Consider the following 26,887-nt stretch of genomic DNA (forward strand, 5'->3'; position numbering starts at 1 on the left):
AAGACCAGGTCAAGAGCGGGCTTGTTCTTCAGCTGATTAAGATCAGGAAGGGCCCCCCCCCCCCGTTCCTCTTGGCTCAGACTCCCTGCCAAGGCCTGAGATAAGAAGTCTCTTCTCCTGCTTAATTTTAAAGATAAAGACTTCCCATACTATCCCAAAGTGGTTAAACGGAAACTCACCCAAGGCCCTGTCGGAAAAAGCTTGAAGAGCCTAAATTCTACTAATACTATAACTAACTATCTAACATATGCTGTGGGCCTGATAAAAAATAATTAATACTGGATGTCACAGGAAAAATAATCCTACCAATGATCAAGTCCTTAAATTTTACTGATGCACCCAAACCGAATATAAGCCCATTGAGGATCAACCAAGCTCCTGTGTCTTCTAATAAACCCCTGGAAATTATTGATCTCTTGCTTAATCAAGACCTGAAAATACCACCAGCAAAGAGAAAAAAAGTATTATTCCTAACAAGACAATTAGGGCCCCAAACGCTAGTAAAATAAAAAAAAAATGGTGGCAACTCGAAAGTGGCTCACAAAAGACCAGAATGCATTCACAGCCAAGAACCTGGAGTTACTGATAAAAAAAAAAAGTACACAATAAACTTGACAATATTGGAAAAAAAGGTCTTCAGAGAAATCAAAGGGAGAGTTGTAGTGCTGGAGAACACTGTTAAAATCCAGAACGGAGCTATTGCACATACAGAATTAAACGCTAACACAGTAAATAAGCCCCCCCCCACACAAGGGAACACTCTGCACCAAAAAGTCCTGCCCATATGCCTCGACCATCCAGGCTACAAAGTGCACACACCAGAAGTGATATCCAGGAGGGCCCCCCATAATACATCAAGAGATCGGGAGATGAATACTGCATTTCTACAGGGTAATGATAGTACAGGAACTCTGGCACTTGCCTAAGACACCCTATATTTATTACCTGATGCCACTCCCTACTTCATTGTACTGAAGGACGTTCCTAAACTAGAGCCACATACCAAAGAAAACTAGATTAACCTGAGAAATAAAGGTGTCTGTTGGATGCAAGATCATATTTGAAACACCAACTTCCTGTACCATGAAATAATTATGGTCAGGAGGGTAAACTGGGTTGGGTACTCATGGAAAATAGGTCATGGCGACTATTGTTGTAAATTTTCAACAATATGAGAGTTAGTAGTGCCAATAATACTGCAATAGCCTAGGAGTCTTTTATTCCTATCCTGTATGGGTTAAATACTGTAAATGGGCTAAACTCCATTAATGACGCATGTAACTCGTTATCGATAATTAATGTACATAATGAGAATAAAAAGCACAAAAACTATGACTATCAATTATTAATATTTGAGTCACCACAGGTAGACATGGTAAAGTCACTGATAAGTAGGATTAAATCAAATGGTGTGCCTGGTCCAAATGGGATCCCGAATGCAGTCTATAAAACAAGAATGGACATAGGGTCAAAAATTCTTATTCAAATGTTTAAAGACATTGTAAAAACCAAATTGATCCCAGAATCCTGGCTAGAATCCTGGCTAGGCAGCATAATGCATCCTTGTTTATAAAAGTGGTCCTCCTGAAAACCCAGCAAACTATAGGCTAATTGCCCTAACGGATGTAGAGGCGAAAATGTTTGCAACATTATTACTCAAAGATCTAGAAGAATGGGCAACAACAAGGAAAAGTTATCCCAATTTTTCAAACTGGATTTCGTAGGGGACAATCAACAATAAAGAACCTGCTGATACTTAACTTATTAACAGAGAAAAACAAATCTAAAAAGCAAAAACTTTTAATTTGTTATGCAGATCTAAACGCAGCTTTTGATTCTGTTCCGCGTAATCTTCTTTAGGTAAAGTTATCAGCATGTGCCGTACCAAAAGATATTTTGGAAATTATTGTACTGTTGTATACAAACACGTGGGTGCAGGTTAAAGTAGGGGATGAAGCTGTACCAATTGTCGCTTTGAAACACATAGTGGCCTTAAAAAGGGCTCCGTAAAAGTTTTTATGTAAATTTTTAGGATTTCGAAAAATGTTGGAGATGATCTAGTTAGATTGGAATTTGGTTTGCTAAACCAAACAATGGTAAGGCAAGCTGCATTTTTTTAAATTTCTATTTTCACTTTATTGATCGGACCTCGAGTCCCTTGCACATATGTGCTGGCAAGAAATGAATAAGAAGGAGTATACCGGCCCACAGAAAGTTTGAATACTTTTACACTCTTATCTTTTGACGATAGGATTAGAAATAATACCATGTGAACAGATTTTAAAACAATCAACTAAATTGATATTCATATTAGATTAAGAGATGACTGCCAAAAAAAAAAAAAAAACACGCCTGGTCAGTCATTAATTCGCATAATTAAAATCGAACCCCAATCCTATCTAACCTGTTTTTTTAAACCGGCGGTAAGGGATATAGGGCCATATGTATCATTCAAAATTGCGATCGCAATTTAGCCAAGTGGGATGTATGAATGGGAAACAGCCTTGCAAAATAAGGAATCACAAATTTGAGATTCCCTATTTTGCGATTGCATTTAAGGAATCGCAAATTGCGATTCTTTAAATGCCATATAAGAGGCCCAGAAAAAGTACAATTTGGCCATAAGGAATCGCAAACTACCACCAACTTCAAGTTGGTGGTACTTTGGGATTTCTTAGAAAAATTCACTTTTTTTGCATTTTTCAAAGTGCCATGTGGCACACATACATGCCCTTAGGGCATGTATGTGTGCCACATGTGCACACATGCACATTTCAGGGATGCAACAGGGTGTCCTTTTGACACCCTTGAAATTGAATTCTCAATTTGCGATTCTTTAATTGAGAATCACAAATTGAGAATGTCTTCCCATTCGAATGAATGGAGAGCATTCCTTAATTGCGAATCGCAATTTGCAATTCGCAATTAGAATATGTAGGATTTGCAAAATTATTTGCAAATCCTACATACATAGCGTCTTGCAATTCTCAAATAGCGATTAGCAAAAAATTACTCTTTGATAATCGCAAAACCAAAGTTTCATACATATGGCCCATATTGCTTAAGCTTAGGTTTGGCCCTTATCCAACAAAAGATGGGACACCTAGATAAGTACAAGTTTGGCAATCACAAAAGTGTAGATTATGTGATTATACTAATGAAACATTACTGTACATTGTATGTATTTGCCCCAAGTTGCGTCAAGAATGATTAACACTTTATAAAACAATAATCAAGGAACAAGGAGTGAGAACGTGCCGTCAAGCAATAATACTGTGCCTTGAAGGACGCATTATCAATTTAATAATACGCCCTTGACCTTAACCCCAATGGGGTTGCAAAATGCGAGGCTTATGAATAAATAATGAGCCACTCCATTTTGCGAGCCCATTTGGAATGGTTGCCCTCCCAGGGACGGTGGCCTGCTGGGCTCAGCAGACCACCATGTCTGGGACTGCTTTTAAATAAAGCCGCTTTAAAAAAAATGCAGCCAGTTTTCCTTAAAGGAAAACGGGATGCTTTAATTAAAAAAATGAATCGTTTTTGTTTAATTTCTTAAGGGCAGGTAGTGGGGACCCCTTCCCATTTGCGAATGCATTACCACCTACTTGAAGTAGGTGGTAATTTGCGTGTGTTTTGCAACCATCATTCATACAGGCTGGAGTCGCTATTTGGAAGGGAACTCCCCTTCGAAATGCTGAGTCGCAATACAGTATTTTGCAAGTCGCAAAATGATGTTTGTGCATGGGCCATGGTTTTTAGCATGCGCAAACGGGTCTAACACCCGTTTGTGCATGCTAAAAATCGTCATACATCTGGCCCTAAATTTACTAAGGAAGTCATTAAAGACAGTCTCACACTTGAGCACTACAATAAGATCCTCTGGCTGATTGTGACCAGGGAGCGGAGGGACTCACCCCTTCTCCAAAACCCCCTTGATGTATGTTCCCCTCTTTGTCATCTCTACAGCAGCCAGAGGTCTGGAACGGGACAGCGCTACAGCAGCCGGAGGTCTGGAACGGGACAGCGCCTTGGGACCCTTCCCACTCCCGTGACGAAGAAGGGCGCTGTTTCTTTAACTGGACGGAGTTCGAACCCGACCACGCCCCATGGTCAGCTGAGACGCCGGAACTAAAAGCCAAGCCTTCGGAGAAGTGGGTGTGTTCATCACCCGGAGGAGTCGAGAAGTTGAGGAGTACAGAAGGAGATGAGCGGAGTGGAGTAGGCAGACCCGGTGACGAGAGGGACGCAGAAGAAGGATCGAAGGAGGAGGCGAGCCCAGCTGTTACAGAGCCAGGAGGCCAACGACACGGCGCTTCGCCCAGCCGCACTTCAAGGGAAGTGTGGCTCAGCCAGGTACGGGACCGTATCGTGGGCTGGGCGGGTAGAAGAGGTTTTAAACCTCTATAGAGCACCCGCCATCGTTAATCCTTCACAAACCCCTTTCCTACTGCACTGCCGTCACGTCGTAGAATCCTGTGTGCACGAGTGCTTCTCCTCACACCCTTTCCCTGACGCTCTCAGTGTATCAGAGCCCTATACTGAGTCTGTTTCTCTTTTTTTCTTTACTTTCATGTAAAACGAGACCGACCAGCAAAACGGACGGGACTACTATACCCAGAAGTCCACGCGACGGAGGAAAATCAGGCGGGGACTACAGGAAGGAGAGGAGTTCTCCAGCCCGTCGAGTCTCGGAACCTCCCCTACCCTACTACCGAAATATAACACGGCGCAAGCGCTTGTTGAAAACAATAAAGCCTTCCTTACCAAAGCGAGCTGAGTCCGTGTTTCCATCGGTCCCGCCACACTGATATATGGTAATAGTCTATTAAAAAACACAGTTGATGGACAGAATGTAGAACAATTTCATACATTCACCCCAGTACAAGGATCTGGGCCTAAATCCATCGTTTTTTTGCACTCCACACCACCCTGGGTTAGACACTGGCAATATGCAAATCAGCTCTGACCCTGTGCCTCATGGGAACAGTCCAGTCCGAACTACCAAGCCATGTCTTTCCCAGACCGGAATCAAGCATCCAAGGACTGGTTTCTGGCAATCAGCCTTCATTCAGCCTGGATAGCTTGACTCCAGTGGTGTGGAGAGCCTGAGACTCACGTCTGAGCATACCCAGCCCACTCGGGTGAAAATTGCAAAAAACACAGTTGTTGGACAGAATGTAGAACAATGTCATACATTCACCCCAGTACAAGGATCTGGGCCTAAATCCACAGGGTCAGAGCGGATTTGCATATAGCCAGAGTCTAACCCAGGGTGGTGTGGAGTGCAAAAAAACGATGGATTTGGGCCCAGATCCTTGTACTGGGGTGAATGTATGACATTGATCTACATTCTGTCCATCAACTGTGTTTTTTTGCAATAGTCTATTAAAAGAAATTGATGAAAATATTACTATTGAAGGTCCCACTAGTATTTTGCAGCTCAGTAAAAAAAGAGCTGAAAATGATTTATATCTGAAAAAAGAATAAAAACAAAAATGGACTGTATTAAGATACTTGAAAGGGTCCCATACAACAAGGTTTACAAGGATATCCGATAAACAGATTTGTACTCTGCCTAGCATTTTCCCACGCAGGCAGCCTAGTCAATGATAAATATTCTGGCAATGAGTAAGCAAAATACGTAAAATGTTTACTTGTTAGCTTTCTCTCCATGCAACAATGTAACCCAGATATTATTTAATCTGACCAAACAATCACCTACCACATTTAACTTCCATTAAGTAGGATGGGTTGTTTTACAAAAAAAAAAAAAGCACCAGCTCAATTTTGAAACACCCTCAACCATCTACTCAACTGCTCACATGCCATATTCCAACAGCTTCTCTACATTCTGAAAAAAAAAGTTTTTTTCCCAGAACCATGTGCCCACCCAACTCTATCTACAATGTCTGCGACTGTGTTTTGACATATATTTTTCCTTCCGTCCATAGAGTGTTCAAATTTATCAACCTTAGAAGTCTAAGTTTCATACAATGAACGCCAGGCACACCTCCGTGTGTATGCCACTTATGACTCACCCTGATCATTATGCTCTGTGGCATGTGCTCTATGGCATGCACAGAGCAGGTGAGAGAATTTTGCTCTTGGTCATCCAGTGACATAACAGCTATCCAGGTACATCGAGACCACATGATAGCACCACTGTTTAATCTAGTCTTGGTACCCTTAAACTATAAAAATCGTTTTGAGGCACCAGTGTCTATTTTAGACATTCCTCACTTTTCACTTGACACACCCTTGTATAGCCCCCTCATATGCATTCACCTAAATTGAGTTTTCGGATCAAATGACCTCTGGTAAAGAGCCCCCAGGTCTGTCATGCATTGCAGCGACAGCCAGACGAGGAGCGCCCAGTGATAAAGCAGGACACCCTAAGTGGTGTATGAGGACATCAAGAATTGAACTACAGGTCTCCCCACGACAGCTGTACCAGCCACGTGGTCCCTTCACTTGTGAAGAACTAGGAGGAACTACCCCTATTTTGATGACTAACTAGTTGCTAAAAATGGTATACAGGGGTTAAAATACCCCCTGTCATACCTTATAAGGATATTGCAAGTCACTGAGGAGTTTAATAAACATTTACAGGAACAAAACCAAATGTCGAGCTCCTTTATAAAGTAATGGAACTCTGAGGTGAGTGGCAATATCCTTATGTGTACGACAGGGGGGAAGGGGTGGGGGGTGACTTTATCTTATATAATACATGGTAGGGAAAGGAATTCAGGAAAGCAATCAAGACCAGGCTGTTTGAATAAACAGAGCAGTGCAAAGCAGCTAGCAACTCCAGCGCCTTGAGACTCTTACGGGTGATTTGCTGCACTTTATGAATCCGGATTGTTTGATTGATGGTCACACCATCCCCGTTCCCACAAACCACTTAAAACTTTGGAACATAGCTCTTTCATATGAAAGAGCAGGCAGGTTTGCAAACATGAAGAATACAAATAAAATATCTGGTGAAAAATTAAACGCATTAAAAATATGTCAGTTATTTTTACAAACAGATATTAGAAACAGTTCAACAGAATTCATTTTTTTTTTAATCTAGTGTAGTTTGGAATGTGTAGAAACATGCGAAAGATTCCAGCTTCTCTATTTAATGAGTGCAAAAATAAACCTGTTCTCTCTGCTGTTCATTGCAAGCTAAAAAATAGAACAGAAGACCGCGGCCATGACACACTGCCTGGCAGCAGGTATTGGGATCTTAGAATTCAACTGTAATAACGTATAACAGTAGCGTTCGTAATTCTTTTTTTAGAGATAATTTTTAGGTCTCGCCTGTCAATGCGCTTGCACATTGAGCTTGCGAGAATCTGGGGGCTTAACCAGAGCTTAACCAAACGGGCGATTTGATGCTGTGCCCGTGAAAAGCAAGTTCAATGTGCAAGGGCATTGATCTTAAAAGCGCGTGCACATCAAAGCCAGCCATCTGTTCCCCAGCGTGGTGCCTCCAGCAGCTCTTCAAAGGTATCCGCTCCGCCCCCTGCTGCATCAAAGGCTTTTATTTCGCGGCGGCGTTTTTCTTTTTCTGCCCCTGTTGTGCCGCCCGACTTGTCTAGCATAAGTAAGTCATACCTTGACCTTACTTTTTCACCCCGATTATAAGTGTATAAAGCCTTTCCACTCTGCTTGTCGTTGTCAGCTCGAGGCATTGACGTCGCGTGACACATGGAATGGATGGGCTGTGCATTTAATGTGAGCTTCACTTCACTCCGGTCCGCCTGCACCTCCCTCTCTCCCTCCCCTCTCTCTCCCCGCCCACAGCCTTACTCGCATTTCTCCTCCCCCTCCCACCCCTGCTGTTGCTGCCCACGGCCTCCAAAGGAGACAGTGTCTCGCGTTTCTCCTTTCTCGTTGTACCTCTGGCACTACCATTTTCCCCCTAGTTTTGGTGATCACAAAGGGAGTGGTAAGAACACAATTCAACTAAATTTTAAGAGTCATGTGTTGTGACTTACGTATAACATAGTTTGCTACTCTGCTTGTCGTTGTCAGCTAGAGGCATTGATGTCCCGTGACTCATGGAATGTATGGGCTGTGCATTTAATATGAGCTTCACTTCACCCCGGTCCGCCTGCACCGTAGGTCCTTATGGCGTGTGATATGACCTGTAAGGCTGTCTGTAACACAGAGGAGGTGTTGTTTCTCCCTCTCCCCATCTCCCCCTCTGCCTGCTCTCTCTCCTCGCTCTCTCCGTCTCGCCCTCCCCTCTTTCTCCCCGCCCACAGCCTTAGTCGTATTTCTCCTCCCCCTCACACCCCTGCTGTTGCTCCCCACGGCCTCCCCATCCGTAGATAACTTTCTCTTGTGCTCTTTTAAACTTGTTTCGTTTTCGCCTTACTCGCATTTCTCCTCCCCCTCCCACCCCTGCTGTTGCTGCCCACGGCCTCCCCATCCGCAGATAACTTTCTCTCGTGCTCTTTTAAACTAGTTTCGTTTTCGCTACAGCTTCCCCAGCATTTGGACACTTCTTTTCATGATGAGTCCAAGCAGCATTTCTTCCTTCCGATGCCAAGTGTACTTTTAAAGCGAACAGTGGTGGGTGTACATAATTGTAAAAAAACATAGGAGCCATTTGGCCGAACATTCACAAACGTGCACTTCAAGATTTCATGCTGCTGAGGTTGATTACATGCTACGGTGACCAGGGATCACTTTTTCACTTGGTGTATGGCCTATTTCAGGAATATCTTAACTCCAGTCCTCTGTTTGACAGAGGAGCAATTACATAATGTTGGAAGTGTTGCTTCCTTAAAGTGGAGTAATGCGTCTGATTTCCTTTTATTATGCATTAAGCTCCTAAACCAAACGTGCCTTCCTGGTATTTCATGGTGCTGGAGTCAATAACCTGGTTCTCACTCTCTCCTCCTCTATCCCTCTCCCTGCTCTCCTCTCTCTCTCACTCCAATCCCTCTCCTCTCCCTCCTTCACTCTCGTTCTCCCTCTCCCTCTCCCCCTTTCCCTCACTTCCCTCTCTCCTCTCTCACCCTCTACCCTCTACCCCCTCTCTCCTCTCTCCCTCTCTTTACCTTCCCCATGCTCTCCTTTTTCTCCCTCTGCCTGCTCTCCTCTCTCTCTCTCTCCCTCCCCTCTCTCCCCTCCGTCCTTCGCTCTCGTCCTTCCCCTCTCTTCTTACCCTCCCTCTCTCACTCTACCCTCTCTCCCTTTCCCTCTCTCCCTTTCCCTCACTTCCCTCTTCCACTTTCCCTCTTCCCTCTCCCTCTCTCCCTTTCCCTCTCTTCCCTCTCCCTCCCTCCCTTTCCCTCTCTTCCCTCTCCGCTCTCCCCGTCGCTCTCTGCTCTCTCCTCTCTCCACCTCTCTCTCCTCTCCCTCTCTTTACCCTCTCCCTTCTCTCCTTATTCTCCCTCTCCCCATCTCCCACTCAGCGCCACCACAGCATCACTCAGCGCCACCACAGCATCACTCAGCACCACCACAGCATCACTCAGCACCACCACCGCATCACTCAGCACCACCACCGCATCACTCAGCACCACCACCGCATCACTCAGCACCACCACAGTATCACAGCATCACTCAGCGTAACAGCATCACTCAGCGTAACAGCATCACTCAGCGTAACAGCATCACTCAGCGCAACCACATTATCACTCAGCGCAACCACATTATCACTCAGCGCAACCACATTATCACTCAGCGCAACCACATTATCACTCAGCGCCACCACATTATCACTCAGCGCCACCACATTATCACTCAGCGCCACCACATTATCACTCAGCGCCACCACATTATCACTCAGCGCCACCACATTATCACTCAGCGCCACCACATTATCACTCAGCGCCACCACATTATCACTCAGCGCCACCACATTATCACTCAGCGCCACCACATTATCACTCAGCGCCACCCACCCCAGCATCACTCAGCGCCACCCACCCCAGCATCACTCAACGCCACCCACCCCAGCATCACTCAACGCCACCCACCCCAGCATCACTCAGCGCCACCCACCCCAGCATCACTCAGCGCCACCCACCCCAGCATCACTCAGCGCCACCCACCCCTGCATCACTCAGCGCCACCCACCCCAGCATCACTCAGCGTAACAGCATCACTCAGCGCCACCCCAGCATCACTCAGCGCCACCCCAGCATCACTCAGCGCCACCCCAGCATCACTCAGCGCCACCCCAGCATCACTCAGCGCCACCCCAGCATCACTCAGCGCCACCCCAGCATCACTCAGCGCCACCACAGCATCACTCAGCGCAACCACAGCATCACTCAGCGCAACCACAGCATCACTCAGCGCAACCACAGCATCACTCAGCGCAACCCACCCCAGCATCACTCAGTGCCACCCACCCCAGCATCACTCAGTGCCACCCACCCCAGCATCACTCAGTGCCACCCACCCCAGCATCACTCAGTGCCACCCACCCCAGCATCACTCAGTGCCACCCACCCCAGCATCACTCAGTGCCACTCAGCGTAACAGCATCACTCAGTGCCACTCAGCGTAACAGCATCACTCAGTGCCACTCAGCGTAACAGCATCACTCAGCGTAACAGCATCACTCAGCGTAACAGCATCACTCAGCGTAACAGCATCACTCAGCGTAACAGCATCACTCAGCGCCACCCCAGCATCACTCAGCGCAAGCACAGCATCACTCAGCGCCACCCCAGCATCACTCAGCGCAAGCACAGCATCACTCAGCGCAAGCACAGCATCACTCAGCGCAAGCACAGCATCACTCAGCGCAAGCACAGCATCACTCAGCGCAAGCACAGCATCACTCAGCGCAAGCACAGCATCACTCAGCGCAAGCACAGCATCACTCAGCGCAAGCACAGCATCACTCAGCGCAAGCACAGCATCACTCAGCGCAAGCACAGCATCACTCAGCGCAACCACAGCATCACTAGTTCAAATATGTTCTTTCAATGTTTCAAGCCGTTTTCAAGCTTTATTACAAATCACAAAAAGATGTTAATATTTCACTTCTGTTCTTGGATTTTCGTCACAATAAAAAACATTGAACATAATCTTCACAAAAGTTATTTACAAAAGTTTAAGCTATTGACATTAAAAAATAAATAAATTATTTAAGTATTAATTTAAAAAAATTATAAGCCATTGTTATTTGTAATATCAATACATCTAAGTCACGTAAATACAAAACATGTTGCATTACAAATGCTATAGGTGTCACATTTGCGAAAGTTATAACTATTGGCATTGTAAATGACAAAGCAATTAATGTAGCTATTTTAAAAAATAACACAAATAAAAAAAAATGTCATTTCTAAGACCAATAGCTCAAACTTTTCTAATGCGAGACCTATTGCATTTCCAGTGCTTGTTAAAAAACTGCGACTGAGTGCTGCACTAGTCGCCGATAACAAATTATAGACTGGCTTTTATTTAAGAACTGCGGAATCCCATGTATTGTAAAGAAATTAAGAGACTGGTGCCTTTATGGGGATTACAGAATCCCATGTATTCTATACAAATAAGAGCGAACGATTATAATCTATGTACACAACAATCATTGCTCGTCTCTCAGAAGGACAAGAAGCAGGGAAGCAAACAGTGGATACTACACTATTAGGTACCAAAGTTACCTGGGAATGAACCGAACAGCTACTTACCTTCAGAATCTCCTGTAACTGCTTCAAGACAACATGCACCTCTTCACGCAACAGCCACTTGAACTCCTCCTCCTAAAATCGCAATCGGGAGAGTAAAGATTAACGTTATTCTGTAATGTAAGAAAACGATTCATATGTCACCTGCACTACAGAAATGGATGGCTTAGGTTCAGATTTAATCAACATTACACCCAAGTACCTTTTTTCTGTCACCTACTGGTCACAGGGCTGTATACCCTACCGCGCCTTCAAGGGCCACTTTGGCTCTTCCCTAGAATTTATTTCCAGGTGTTAAACATGCCCGCTGTTCCACCTGCAGATGACGGACTCCATAAATAGATTCCGCCGTAGGCCCACAAACTGATGCGGTTATCACTGGGAGAGATGATCGAAACCCAAACATCGATTTATGAAGAGTATGAGCAAAGCAATGTGCTTTGGAGTAATGTCAGCCCTGAAACCGAGGAAAGACTGGAGTGCAGCACAGTTGCCAGGAAATACCAGGTTGAAAGCAGTGGAAGCCACATAGCTGAAGCCTAACAATCTACTGTGGAGAAGAGGTGGTTATGGAGGGGAACACGGACAGGGACATTTGGCTTCAAAGAAAGGAAGAATGGACACACTGGCCCATGACTAATGCGCCAAGAAACTGATCGAGTTGAAGGCCCTTACTGAGAAAGTTAACGAAAACTTGAGACAAAGTCCATCATAGGGGCACAGAAAATTGAAACCCTCAAACCCTACACATACTCAGGAATCTGGACCCACTTAACCAGGTGAGTATTTCATAACAAATGTATCAGTCCCTTGACTGTCTGTTGCTACTCTAAGGTACCGACCTGGAGGGAGATAGACGGTGGCTTCTAAGTTACAAGTCCAAGCCCACTGCAGGGAGGAAATATAGCACCCTGCAATACTGGATATGGAGAACCACAGAGGGAGAGCACATTGAAGATATCCAGGATCACCAGGGGGAAGACTTCCTTGACCCAACTCGCATGCAATGGGAGGAAAATAGTGTTTTTTCCTGTAACAGTTCTCCACCAGTGATCTTTCTGCCTTAGTAGATGGCTCTGAAAAACAAACTTAGCAAAGCCAATAGGTCTCACCTAGTTGACCTATTGGCTTGGCCAATTTTTGTGCCATCACTGTGCAATAGTGACAAAAAGCAGATCATGTGCAACATCAACAAAAAGGGGAAAAATAGAAGAGGTGAAATGACTCTGCACCGCTGGACTGCCACATCCTTCCATGTGAGCACATGAGTGCAGATGCATGATTATGCATCACGATGCACGCCTGCGCCAAAGAATGATGCAGGAGCATTATTTTGTGTGTTTTTTTTTACCTTTCCAAGGTAGCAGGCGCCACCTGGATCAGTAAATAATGTATTTAAAAGAAAAAAATGTAAAATAAAAAATTTTAAAAATGTTTTTAAAGTACACCATGAAGAGCAAAAGAACTGTTCGCACTGCAGTGTAGCAAACCGCAAGTAACAGCTGCGAGGCCCTCCAAAAAATAACAAATTATTTTTCTTTTTTAGGACCACGAGGGAGAGGAGCAGATGCACAACAGGCAGAGCGGATGGGGAAAGCAATGAAGTGAGGGAGCAACAGAAGCAAGTGAAAGTAATTTTTGTATTTGGTAGCAAATGGCAGATATTAAGCTCCCTAATAATAGAAATGAACGTTTTTTTTTTTTTAAGGACTGCAAGAGATGGGGAAGCAATCGCGGAGTGGTTTGATGGGCTTGTGAAAGGAAAGCAATGGAGGCGGGTATTATAGGGAAGGGGAGGCAGGACAAGCGAGAAAACCAGAAACAGAAGCACTCTCATGGAGTGCTCAATAAAAAATAAAAAAGCAGTTCCATAAATGTGAGCAGAGGCAGGATAAAAGTAAGAGAAGCAAAGTATTGTAAAAGGGCGATGCTTAAGTGAAGAGACAAACCCAACAACAGAGCAAGCCCCAGGCCTTGCTCCCCATGTGCTGCTGCACTGCCCTGCTTCCTCCCAGGTTATCAGACAGCTTTCTCCTGCTTTTGCCTCGTTTTGTTTGACTCCTTTCTCCTTCCTCCCCACTTTTTAGGTCTCGCCTACGCAGCGTGCATGCGCTGCTTAGGAAAAGACCTTTAGAAATCGGTTCAGCTTTTTTGCCAAAAACGTGCACTCATTGCATTGCATTGCTTTGCATTGCAATGCAACACGTGCAAGTTTGGGGAATCCCTTGCAGGAGAGAGCTTTCAAAACCATCTGTTAGTAATTAACAGATGGTTCCTACTCGGTCCCACAAGGGAAACAGGCACCAGCCCCCTCCCCCTGCTGCCTCCTTTCAGCGGGAGGCGCGTGTGCACGTCGTGCCCTCACATCCCTACGTCAACCACTGCCAAAATGTTCACTAGACGGCTAATGCATAGGCGCTGGCTCTGCTCTCCCTTGGGGCTCTCTGTTAATCAGAAGGCTCGCTCACATCCACTAACCAGTGGGTACCAGCCACGCGAGGTACGGCTGCTGTCAAAAAAGCTCCCTGATGTGAACAGACCATACAGTGTCCAACTATAACTCACTCATCTAGGTCCCTATTCTGCACTACTCCTATCTCCTTCCTCCTTCTCAATGGACAACAACAAGCGGCATCACATTAGCCTGCACAACCTAAATCAGCCCGTCGCTGCCCGGTCCGTAACAAATTCATATCAGACGGAACTCCAATTAAACCAAACATCTCTTAAACTGTGCCCGCCGACTGTAAAGGACTTACTCAGCAACAGACAAACAAACATGCGGATTCCATACCCAATCAGCGATTGAAAGTTTTGCAAGGCTCACTAGGGTTGGTAGCGATGCCATCAATGCTCCAATCCTAGCTTACCGTACAATTGAATACTCCTAGACGACTCAGTCAATGTGTTTAACCGTGGACAGAGTGTTATACGTCAAGGAAGTGCTATATGTAAGGACAAATTACATTTGTTAAAAGATTATCAACTGGGTACGGACATGCAGCTGCATTCACAGCCGGTCCTGGTAAGTATGGTTTAGGTGATTGTTGATGGTGCCTCAATTTTGACTGTTTTGGAAGTGCTGTGCAAATTGTTTTAAAAGAAAGCTCTTGCCTCTTCAAGGGCTAAGAAGATTTGACGTGTCGGTAAATTGTCTCGTAAATGACAGTTTCCCATCGCTCAGGTAGTTGCCTTTATGGTGACCTCCAGCCATGTAGGCATATTCTAGGTACTGTTTAAAAATCAGGAAAAAGAGTTAAAATTCAGATCACAGATTCCGGACAAAAGGTCAAATTTCTTGAACCTATGTGCGAAGGGGTGACATTAGTATAATAATAAGCCAAGAGATGGTCAGCGCAAATGTAAATCAAAATAGGCATAAGTGCTTTGTATTTTTGCCACTGTGGCATATCCCCTTTATGCTGCATGCCATTGGGCTGCTTACTGTGAAGGATGGCCTGCCATATCTTAGCCATAATACATTGAACCTATTCCAGTCACAGCCTCCTGCAACGTGAGCTGGTGTCAACATTTTTACGAAGGCTAATTCTTGATTCCCATCCACCCCTGCTGGCAGGGGAGTAAGGTTGCCGCTAATGTTTGAGAATACTGGCTACGTTCCCTTATACCATGCGTTTGAGCATACTGTATTTGTGATTCCACATTCTATCAAGGCATACATGACAAGGTTTCGCTGACGCCAAGCTTGTTACTGTAACCCCCTTTCAGCTCAGTCCGCACTTCAGAGAAGCCAGAGGCGTGCTGTTCTGTCTCCCGGTACCGAACCCCCCCTTAACTTCACAGTACCCGTGTAGCGCATAACAAAGAGAAATACGGAGTGTCAGGATAAAAAACACATACAGCCACTGGTCTGTTGTCGCTTCCCCAGCACTGCAGTGCCTTTTTATGGGCTATTTATTTTGCAACACCTCCGTTTTAATAGACTCCTCAATCTTTCTCTAACACTTGCTTGTATACCATGATATTAAAAATGTGAGAAGGAGACAAAGGGCCTGCGCACACATTCTGTTGTCTGGTTGCACACAGCGCCCTTTCTAATGCTATCATTTTTGGAAATGTGAGTGTATAGTAAAATATTGAAAAAGTATCCAGTGGAATGGGATCATCTCGAAAGGTTTTGCCTGGTTGTGCACTCTTTCGGACTTTTCACTCAAGACAGGGGGGCATTGTGTATTGGGTTCAGGGCTGCGCTGGCCCATTTTCCCGGTAGACTACAGGCCAGGGGGCTGCCAGGAGCAGCCGAGCCACCACGGCGCCTTTAAAGTCTGAGCCTACTGCACTGAGGGCTGGTATTGGCGTTCAGTCCTGCCCAGGTTACTGGGGACTCACCTCCATTTCTTGCATTGTCTCTGCTCAAGCCATGACGATAGCATAGTCAAACTTAGAAACCAGGAACTATTACTTTACTTCTCTGTTGGAAAAGTGGGAGTGTTGTTTTGTGACGTACTGGCTCGCACTGTCCCTTCATGAACTAGAATTATACTCTCACTACACATGTATGATGAGTTCCCTTGCTGTGGGAAAAAGGAAGGCGTAGCATTCAATATGGGCACTGCCCTAAATCCCCTGCTTTCCATCCTTTCGGATTTTCCCACTGCTCACTGCCCACACTCACTACCCACTACTCAATGCCCACAATCCCTGTTCACTACTCACTGCCCACAATCCCTTCCCACTACTCACTGCGCACTACTGACTACCCACACTCACTACCCACTACTAACTACACACTACTTGCTGCCCACTACTCGGTGCACACAACTCACTTCTCTCTACTCACTGCCCACACTCACTACCCACGCTCACTGCCCACAACTCGCTGCCGACTTGCTGCCCACTACTCGCTGCCACTACTCACTGCACACAACTCACTGCCCATTACTTGTTTCCCACTACTCACTCCCCACTACTCACTGCACACCGCTCTCTGCTCCTTGACATTCCAGGTCCGACTTTGGTGGTGTCTGGCGTCCAGGCTAGTGAGCTGGGGTGAGGCTGGGTGATGTGAGATAAAGAACCGCCCAAGGCCCTCATTATGATTACCCCATAATTCCAACAGGGCCGGTAGCAGCAGTTACCGGCCCCATCAGGGTTATGAGATCTGCAGAAACGGTGCAGATCTCTTAACTTTCACCAGATTTCCGAATGTGAGAGCAGCTAAAATCTCCCAGTGTAAGTCTGCCCAAACAAGAGCAATTACAGAGGGAACCCGACCCAGAGTTACCAATTCCTCATGGACGGCAATTCCCCAAAATGCCAAGGGTAGCAGAAGTGACATCACACACCATTTGACCTTTACTTTCACACACAGCCAAACATACACATTCACTTGTGCACACACTCTTTCTTACATAAGCAAACTCTGACCCGCAAGCATTAACACCACATGCATTTAAAGGTAGGATAACATACCTCAACTGCTAGATAGGGTCATATTCCAGATAATTGTACTACATTTTTAGGTCAACCCTGAGCAGCGCATGCGCTGCTCTGCGAGGCATGCTGTATTCAAGGATGGACTTGAAGCTTCACCACTCTCCGCCCATATTTTTCATTGGCTTGTGCCATTGTCCTTTGTAAATGCTGGCTTCTGATTTGTTAATAGGATTGTACGCCCCTCCTTAGTACCGCCTTGTCTTCATTTGTAACCATCCATAAGGACTGGCTCTTTTACTTCTGTTGTTACACGGTATGCCTTAGTCTGTAAGCAATATTTTCTTTAATGAATTTCTCCTACTGCAGGCACGACATGCTTTCCTGCAACATTCAGCGTGCCATGCAGGCTTTCACTTTCCAAGCAGCCCGGGACAATGGCGGCCGCTTCTTTGAAGTGAAATAGGTCTTGCATTTACAAGAGTTTGAGCTATTTACATTGTAAATGACAATGCCTTTTATGTATGTGTTTATTATCAAAACAGATAAATAAGAGTCTGTCATTTACAATGACAATAGCTTAAACTCTTGCAAATGTGAAACCTATTGCATAGACAATAGGTCTCGCTTTTGGGACCTTATAAGAATTGAGTTATGCAGCACAATATCTTTGGTGCAACAACATTAACTGTTGCATGATTAAACACTTACAAGGTCCCAAAGGCGAGACCTATTGGCTATGCCAATGCTGTTTTTTTTAGTTATTATCCTGATTTTGCACTGTCTTCTCCGTCCTTCCCCCCCTGGTTTTTCTGAGTGCTTTTCCTGCTTTCGCCTCATTTTGCTGCTTTTGCCTTCCTTTCAACCATTTTCTGAGTGGTTTTCCTGCTTTGATTCGTTTTTTTTACTGCTTTCTGCTTCCTTTTCCCTATTTTTCTGAATGCTTTTTACAGCTTTCTCCTTCCTCTCCCCCGTTCTTCTGTATTAGTGTACATCACACGTGGGTCCGCGGGGAACGGCTGCGTGCACAGATGCAGCGGGCTTGGCAGCTCGACAGCGCACGCCTTTTAGTTTCTTCCCAGATCCTGTGACCCGGTGCAACCTTTGCTCTGCCTCTCCCCGCTAGTGCTGAAGGGAGCCCAAGCAGGTGACTGATTATCACTGTCAATACAGCCCGCAGACAGTATGCGAATCAGTTTAGCAGCTGCCTCCCCTCCCCCTCCTCCCAGGAGCCAATGCAAATAGGCCCTCGCTGATTGGCCGAGGCGCCGGGAGCGTGGCCTTTGTTGTCGTCTCCAGCTTCAAGACGGTAATTGCTGCAGGCTTGTGAGGGAAGCTGCGGGCTTGTGAGGGAAGCGGAGCTCCACGGGAGGAGTTCCCTCTTTTAATATACACATCACCGCAAATACAGGATTTAGGGAAATATTTCCCAGGTAGGAAGCGATTTTTAATGGGCAGCTTTACAAATACAAATGTTAGCGCCTCTGTACACTCTTCATAGATTCTGTTTGTCTGGTTTTTTTACTCCTCAAGGGAGTGCTTTAGATTTCGTGTTTTTCCGAAAAAGCAGTTTCTTGTACTTTTGCAAATGGAAAGAATCGCAACAGTTGTGTTATTGTGCCGTAGTGTATATAAAGAGTTTTGTTCGAATTTATCGTACCTATTGATGCATTCTAGCTTTGCGATGGTTACTTTAAACTTTGGCTGGGGGATGGTGTTGCAGCTTGCATGCACACGAGGAAACTACGAGCGATGTTTGTCCGCCATCCGCACAGTTATTTTTATGAGTAGTTATGTAGACGTGCTTCTTGTTGAACTTTATACAAACAAAAATGGTGCACATGTTTCGTACGTTTACTGAATCAGTCTGGTGTCTTATTAATGCATTTCAAGCACATGTGGTATAATGTTGCTTTTAAGGAAACATTTGCTGTTTTTGGACAGAGAGAAGCGCGCACAATTTATTATTGAACCTAAAGCCTATTCAGACTAAAATGCTGATCTCCTGTGAAATATGTGTCCAATTTAAGTCCCTTGACATGATTTGCAGTCTTTTTGTGCTCATGTCCGAGCTCTCGTTAAGAAGATCATATTTCTTAAACTGATACATGAAACCCCTATGGAGGCACCCTGTTGAGCTCCGTAACAACCGATTTGATTTTCTGATAATTATTTCATGTGCAAAGTTACTGTGCAATACACTATTTGATTTGAACAACCAGTCTATAAGAAAATGTGCTTTATAACAATTGTTAATTTAGTTTGTAGTGTTGCACAACATTATCCCACCTCTTGTCAGCTGAGTGTGCTCATTGACTTGTTTTCTCAAAGTACCTCCAGCTATACTGGACTACTCATATACACTATTTGCTGCTGCCCCCTGGCTGTGCTTGCTCTCCTGTCCCCGGCTGTGCTTGCTCCCCTGTCCCTGGCTGTGCTTGCTCCCCTGCCCCCTGGCCGTGCTTGCTCCCCTGCCCCCTGGCTGTGCTTGCTCCCCTGCCCCCTGGCTGTGCTTGCTCACCTGCCCCCTGGCTGTGCTTGCTCACCTGCCCCCTGGCTGTGCTTGCTCCCCTGCCCCCTGGCTGTGCTTGCTCCCCTGCCCCCTGGCTGTGCTTGCTCCCCTGCCCCCTGGCTGTGCTTGCTCCCCTGCCCCCTGGCTGTGCTTGCTCTCCTGCCCCCTGGCTGTGCTTGCTCCCCTGCCCCCTGACTGTGCTTGCTGTGTGTGTGTCTGTGGCTCTGTATGTGTGTGTGGGTGGCTTTGTATGTTTGTGTGGGTGGCTTTGTGTGTGTGGCTCTGTGTGTGTGTAAATGCAATAGGTCATGCATTTGCGAGCGATTAAGCTATTGGGATTGTAAATGACAATGCCATTTATTTAACGATTAAGCTATTGGCAATGTAAATGACAATGCCATTTATTTAATATTAAAAAAAAAGTCATGAGCAATGCCAATAGCTCTACCTTTAATAATGCCGAGACCATTGCATTGTAAATGCTTGTTTTACAGTGCTACTCATCCCAAGTATGGTGTCCGAGCGCTTTATCTCACGCTCAAATTTTAATTTGAGAATAAATCATACAAGTGTGTAAATCAAAGTACCGTTTTTGTTACATAAGACAGTGAGGGTTACAGGGTGTAGGAGTCACATATCCTTCATAGATCACTGTGCTATACTGGAAGGGTTGCAATTTAAACTGCAAGTAACTAAGGGATCATTGTGTTAAAATCAGTAATCCACTTACCTACTTACATAAAATAAAAAACTGGCATCTGCGTGTTGCAAGATGTGGTTTGCAGTAAACACATTAACCCTTTATGCTACTTTCAGTCAAAACTGACTAGACAATACACAGATTTCTCCAGTGAGTGCATCAACCATCAGAGTTCTCACCATTACTACAATGCCCTGAGATTTACTAGGCACATAAATATCTCTGCAGCAGGTGCCCTTATCCCAGAATATATTTTAAAATGCAGCCTTTGCAACCAATTAAGTCAGAAAAGATTTACTATCACGTTTCTCCTTGCTGCCAATTGTTGTATGGCAGATTTTAAAAATAATAAATGTATACGTTGACTGTCAGACTGCTTTCCATGACTCTGCCCCACGTAAATTCACCCCCTTTTCATTGTCACACCTTCATCCCCCAAATTATGGGTTCCCAGAGTAAAGTTTTTTCAATTCTAGTACTACTGTGAGGATTACACACAGCAGTAGCAAAGCTGGAAAATGGTTACAAACCTACTTCGTGTACTCAGACAGTGAAGTAACTTCAGGGGATGTAAGGGGTGGGTCACCCCCATACTAATATGTTAGTAAGGTCTTTGTCGGACAGTGAAAGTTGGATCGACTGTCTGCAGCAAGAGGACATCAAATCCCTGTTGTTGCAGCCTGGGTAGTCATGGTTGAACCACTATATTTACAGGGATAGCTGACCCAAGGGTCTGCCTTGGCTCCAAGAGCCCCACATGAGCAGAGCCAAGAAAGTATTTGGCAAGTACATAATTATTTCGGTAACATGTGGAAGCTTATCATTTTATTACTTCAGATAATATCACTGCATATCTTAAAAGTGATAGTTTGAAAACATGAACTTAAAAATATTGATGGCTCCCCCAATTCTGATGATAATGCCACTAGTGAAATCAGACTGAAGTTTACAAAAAAGTTACCCGATGGAATGCTTTAATTAATCTCTGCTAATTACCGAATCTCAGTATATCTTTGTTTTGTACATCATGCCACCTCAGTTTGGACCCAGCCATATGCAAATCAATCTTGACGCTGCTCCACAGGGCACAGTCGCGCCTGAACAGCCAGGCCATGTCATCCCTGATTCACAAAAAGGAGGAACCGGGAGCTGTTTTTAAACAGGTCCAGCACACATACTCCCTCGCAATACTAGACTGGGTCTAAATGGTGTGCTATTCCTTGGAGAGTGTGAAATAGTTCAGGTCTGTGAAATAACCTCCCTTTGGGGGAAGTGCCTTAACACTTCAAATGGTGATATAGTTCATCATTTGGGCGTGCCCCTAGTCGGGCCGGCGCTGCAATGCCCGATGGGCACCCGCGAAGAGGCTCTTTGGCAGAGTTCTTTTAGATAAAGCTGTTCGGTGTGTGGGGTGAACTATAGTGAGTAGTGTAGGGATGTGAAAATGGTGAGTTAAAATAGGTTTAGGAAGGCCCTATTTCATTCGTTTTATTGAGGAGACTTACTAACCTAAATAAAAACAGTGTGGCTAAAATTTTACAAAAAAAAAAAAACAGTGTGGCAGTATTTGGAAGCAATGGTGCTGTAGAGAGCGTGTGCTGTGCATTGTGGTCAACATGTTTCATGCCATTGTCAGCACCTAAAGGGTCATTCCGCAATTCGTCAGGACAAGTTAATCAAGAAATCATCCATAACTCTTATACCACTGCAAGGCTAGTGCTACCAACGTGACTAGATGCTCAAGTCACCAACCATGCGAATACAAACAAGATACGCTTTTACCTTGTATTGCGTAATCCCACCTCAATTAGGTCTAAGCTGACGGAAATGGAAAACAGAGCCCGTCGTACACTCCCTTGTACACTCACGAGACGCTGGCGTGGTGGCGACTAGCACTTCACCTACCCAGGCTCTGTGTCTCCCAAATAGGGCCAAACTGTTTTTACTTAGGTTAGTAAGTTAGGGCCACACACAAAAGTCTACAAAAAAAAGGTATGGATGGAATGCTTGAATTAATCTGAGCCACAGGTAGTTACTCATGCCGAATCCCAGTCCATCGCTTTTTTGCACACCGTGGCATCTCATTTTGGACACAGCCATATGCAAATTAGTCTTGTCTCTGCTATAGTGGGAACAGTCCAGCCCGAACTTCCAGTGGCACAATGTGCATGAGACCAACACGGCCCAAGTAATTACCAGTGTCTGAGATTAATTCAAGCATTCCTTCCATCACTTTTTTATATACTACGGTTTGACAGCCTAAGTGGGACTGACAAACCCTGATGCCTGCTAATCACCAGTATTCTTCATTGCTCCAGAGTCTTGGTCTTCCCTCCCCATTCCTTATACGTGAGCAGCTTGTCTGCTCCAAAGAAACCTATTACCTACCTGAGGTCAAACACTTCCCCAAAAATGGCGCTGCCTACCTATCATGCATAAAGCCGCTGTGAAAGCCTGAGAATACCAATGAAACCCAAGGAAAACAAAACACAAAACAATCACCATAAACCGAAATCAGTGAGGGAGGGACAGGCTCAGGATTGGAACATGAAGACCTGGACTCAGAGTAATGAAGATTGCTGGTAAGTAACCGGTCATTACCTCCTCGTCAGTCTTCCTGACCCATTCCTTACATATGAACCGATACTCAAGTGCATGGTGATTGAAATAAGATTTAAGGATGCAGCAAAACAGACAATTCAGTTTAATGTAAAAAAACAGTACAAATCACAAATCATGTACAGCAGACAAAACATAAGCGCCAAAAGCAGTGGATGCTGCCACCCCTACCTGAAGACGGTTGTGGGTAAAAAAAGTGTGGGGAGAGACCCATGTAGCAGCATTACAAATATCACGTAGTGACTCGCCCTTAACCATGGCCCAAGAGGAGGCTCCCACGCCCCACCCAGAGTGTAATGCCCCTGGACAGGAGATAGAAGAGGACAGCGAGCAGCTTCGTAAGACAGCAAACCGCACGCTTCAAATACTGAGTCAGGGTGGACAAAGAAGGTTTAGGACCCTTCCCAGAGAGACAGTAGATAACAAAGAATCCACCTTCCTAAAATTATGGGTACGATTCAGGTAGAAGAGAAGGGCCCTCAACACATCCAGAGAATGCAGAACATCCTCACCAGGAGAAGGCAGGTCAGGAAGAGAGAGAAAAAAACAAAAACAATATCCTCTTCACAGTGGAAGTCAGACAAAACCGTGGGCAGAAAAACTGGCTAAGGCGCAAAATAACCTGGTCTGGGTAAATCTGCAAGAAAGGGGTAGAAGCCAGCAAAGCCCCAGTCTCACCAACCTGTCAACCAGAAGAAACGGACACCAAAAAAATAACATTATAGAAAGAAACTTAAGGTCAACAGAAATCAGGGGCTCAAATGAAGGACCAGTCAATGCTTGAAGCAACAAGAGAAGATCCTAAGCGGGTACCAGAGAGCGGAAGACAGGACGCTGAAGTAAAATAGTTCACAAAGAGTCAAAATGGGAGAGACAGAAGCCACAGCAGACCTCAGAAGGCAAGAATGGCAGGCAACTTGGCACGGAGAGTGGAGACAGCCAGACCAATGACAAAACCATCCATCAGAAGTATCACAGGAAGAAGTCAGACCCTTCCCAAGACACCAAGAGTCAAAGTTCTTCTTCAGGGTCTAAGGACTGTGAGACAACTGGATGCTCAGAGCCACCTCAAAGGAACAACCCTGACCCAACAAATCCAACCTCTCAAGAGTCATACCTCCAGCCAAAGGTGAAGGAGAGAGGATGCGCTAAGAGGAGCAAGCAGCGGAGAAGGGTACAGGGGAGACCGCCAATGGAGACACACTGCCAAACCCTGAAGAAGGGGAAACCAAGGCTTTCAGGACTATTCCGGAACAACCAGAAGAACTTCTGCCCGATCCAACCGAATCTTCCAGAGGGCCCGGGGAATCAAGGAAAAGGCGGGAAAGGCAAACATGAGCCCCTTGGGAAAAAGCATCTAATGCCCAGGCCAACCGTGAGGGGATCAGATTGCAAAATTGAGGAAGAAGGGCCGTCTTCTATAGAGGCAAACAGATCCAGCAAGGGAAGGCCGAACCTGGATAGAATCTGTCCAAAGAGAAGGGGAGACAGGCACATGGTCCCTGACGAGGGAACACCAGGCTCAAAGAATCTGTAGGCCCATTCTCCTTTTCCGGAAGATAGACTGCCGAGAGAGAAAGGAGGTTCCTCTCAGCCCACAAGCCAATCACAGGCCCCCTCAGACTGTTGACATAGGCACGAAGAACCTAGTTGTCAGTCTGATCGCAGACATCCCAGTTCCGAAGCAGAGGAGCGAACCAAAGAAGGGTCGGTCAGACCACCATCAAATCCTGTCAGTTCGAGGACTGGAGGGCCCTGGGCCTTGGAAACCCCCAGAACTGCTCCCCACCCTATGGCAGTGGCATCGGTCGACAAGACCACCAAGGGAGAAGGAGGAAGGAGATCAAAATCCTTGAGAGATTGAGAGGGTACAACCACCACTGGAGTGATTCCCAAATCTCCGGGGACATAGAAATTACAGCCTCGTAGGCCTAAGAAGCATGATCACAGTGGTGCAGCATTCGATGCAAGAGGGATACAAATGGAGATGGGGCAGGGGGGGGGACATGCAGTGTGAAGGTGATCACCCCTTGGCTCCACAGACAGAGCATGGCAGATACCGGAGACTGGGACAGTACCCAAAAGAGATGCTGTAACAGAGTCCATTATCTTTCGGGAGACAGGAACACCAACCCCCGATCCATCCGGAAGAGGGCCCCAAGGAACTTCAGGTACTGGGAGGGCCGTAGGGAGGCCATCCTGTGATTTACTAGGAATTCAAAAGAATCCACCAGATGACAGACCTGATGCACATCCTCCGATGCCTGAGAAAAAGAAGGAGAAACAATCCGCCAATCAGGATAAATATACACCTGAATACCCACTGGGGTAGCTTCATAAAAACCCTTGGTGCCGATGAAAGGCCAAAAGGAAGCACCTGGTACTGGTAGTGCCATGAGCCTACCGCAAAGCACAGAAACTGCTCATCCGCCACATGGATGGGAACATGCAGGTAGGCATCCATCAGGTAGAGGAAGGAGAGGAAGCAGCCCTGGGGCACCAGCTGAAGGATAGACTGCAAGGTCACCATCTTGAAACAACAATGAAGAATGTGCCGATACCCCTCCTTCAGATTCAACACAGGGCGGAATTCTGTGGAGTCCTTCTTTAAAACCAGAAAGAGGATAGAATAATAACCCAGCCACCCCATTCCAGGGGCACAATCAACAATAGCTGGCTTCTCCAAGTGAAGCTGCCTACCGTCCAGCAAAGCAGCCTGCTTCAAAGAATTTTGTGGCAGAGGAGACTCCTTGAATACCTGAGCGAGATAAAAAAAATCAATCCGGTAACCAGAGGTCACTGCCCGAACCGCCTAGGCATTGGAAAGATCCTGCCAGTGGTGACAAAAGAAGCAAAGGCAACCTCCAACTGGAAAAGGCAGATAGCCACTGCTTTGGGAGCCACCAGTAGACTGAGCCCAGGACTGGTCACCTCCAGGGGCCCCCCCGGCCATGACCCTTGCCACAAAAGGGATGGAAAGCAACCCTGGCCTGAGGAGAGGCAAAAGCACGTAAATATCACAAAATCTCTACCACGAGAGTGAGGGCGATTGGGAGCAACCAGCTTCCGATTCTCTGCCGACTACTTAACCAGCTCCTCCAGCTGGGGGCCAAACACCTTTCAACCTTCAAATGGCAATTTCGGAAGAACAGACTTCTGCCACGCCTCCATCTTCCAAGTCTGCATCCAGATATGGTAACGAGCTGCTATGGAAGCCCCGCGACGCCACAGCAGCTGCACACAAGTCATCAGAAGACATGTCGGTGAAGTAGCGAACCTGGAGCTCCATCAGAGCAAACAGAGAGGAAGTATCCCTCACCCTTACTCAACTGATGAGTCAGAGCCTGGAAATCCTTCAACAGGGATTGAACCATATAATTGGTATAGGACGTTGCCCTGCAGGGAAAATTGGAGGCACAGCACCCTCCACTTTCTTGTTGACTGGGTCGGAAGGAAGGTCGTCATCCAAAAGAACCATGCCCTGGAGAAAAAGGCCAGCCATCTGATTATCCACCTTGGCAGACTGGGAGAATTCCTAAAAAAAAACCCTTCCAAAGCTTAACGGTTTTCCAAACAGCAAGGAAATGCAGATTTATCACTGTCCCACCATTCATGGGCAAGCCCGTTGCGGACTGCACTGTGCAAAGGCAAATAGTCTTGAACAGGTTGGAGGTACTGGGTAAAAAAAACATCCTCCAACTCGTGCACCACAGGAGAAGGAAGACCCAAATTGCTCTCCGTCCTTCCACCTCATCAGGATCATGAGACAGGGGATTAGGCATAGGAACTGTAGCAGGAGGACCTTCAGACACTCTAACCCAGAAAGCTGCCTACACAGCCTCATTAATCAAGAGGCACCGCCCATCCACTGTAACAATTCCCGCAGAGCCACAAGAGTGAGCTGTAGGAGAGTAGGGTCTGCTTCCTATAGTTTCCTCCACTTTTTGCTGTGTTTCACTGGTTTTTCGACTTTAGTATGGCTGTGGCCCTGCTAATCAGGCCCACAGCCTGGTTGTT

General features: G+C 45.8%; 1 protein-coding gene across 1 annotated transcript in view; it reads right to left on the reverse strand.

Annotated features, from left to right (window-relative positions):
- ROGDI (rogdi atypical leucine zipper) overlaps positions 1 to 26,887 on the reverse strand; it is a 421,371-nt gene that overhangs the window by 304,898 nt on the left and 89,586 nt on the right. Inside the window, exon 2 of the mRNA XM_086941328.1 lies at positions 11,649 to 11,720. Within this exon, the coding sequence (XP_086797454.1) occupies positions 11,649 to 11,720 (72 nt within the window). The remainder of the gene's footprint in view (positions 1 to 11,648; positions 11,721 to 26,887) is intronic.

Source organism: Lissotriton vulgaris, chromosome 10 (assembly GCF_964263255.1).
Source record: "Lissotriton vulgaris chromosome 10, aLisVul1.2, whole genome shotgun sequence".
In the NCBI taxonomy this organism is placed as follows: Eukaryota; Metazoa; Chordata; class Amphibia; order Caudata; family Salamandridae; genus Lissotriton; species Lissotriton vulgaris.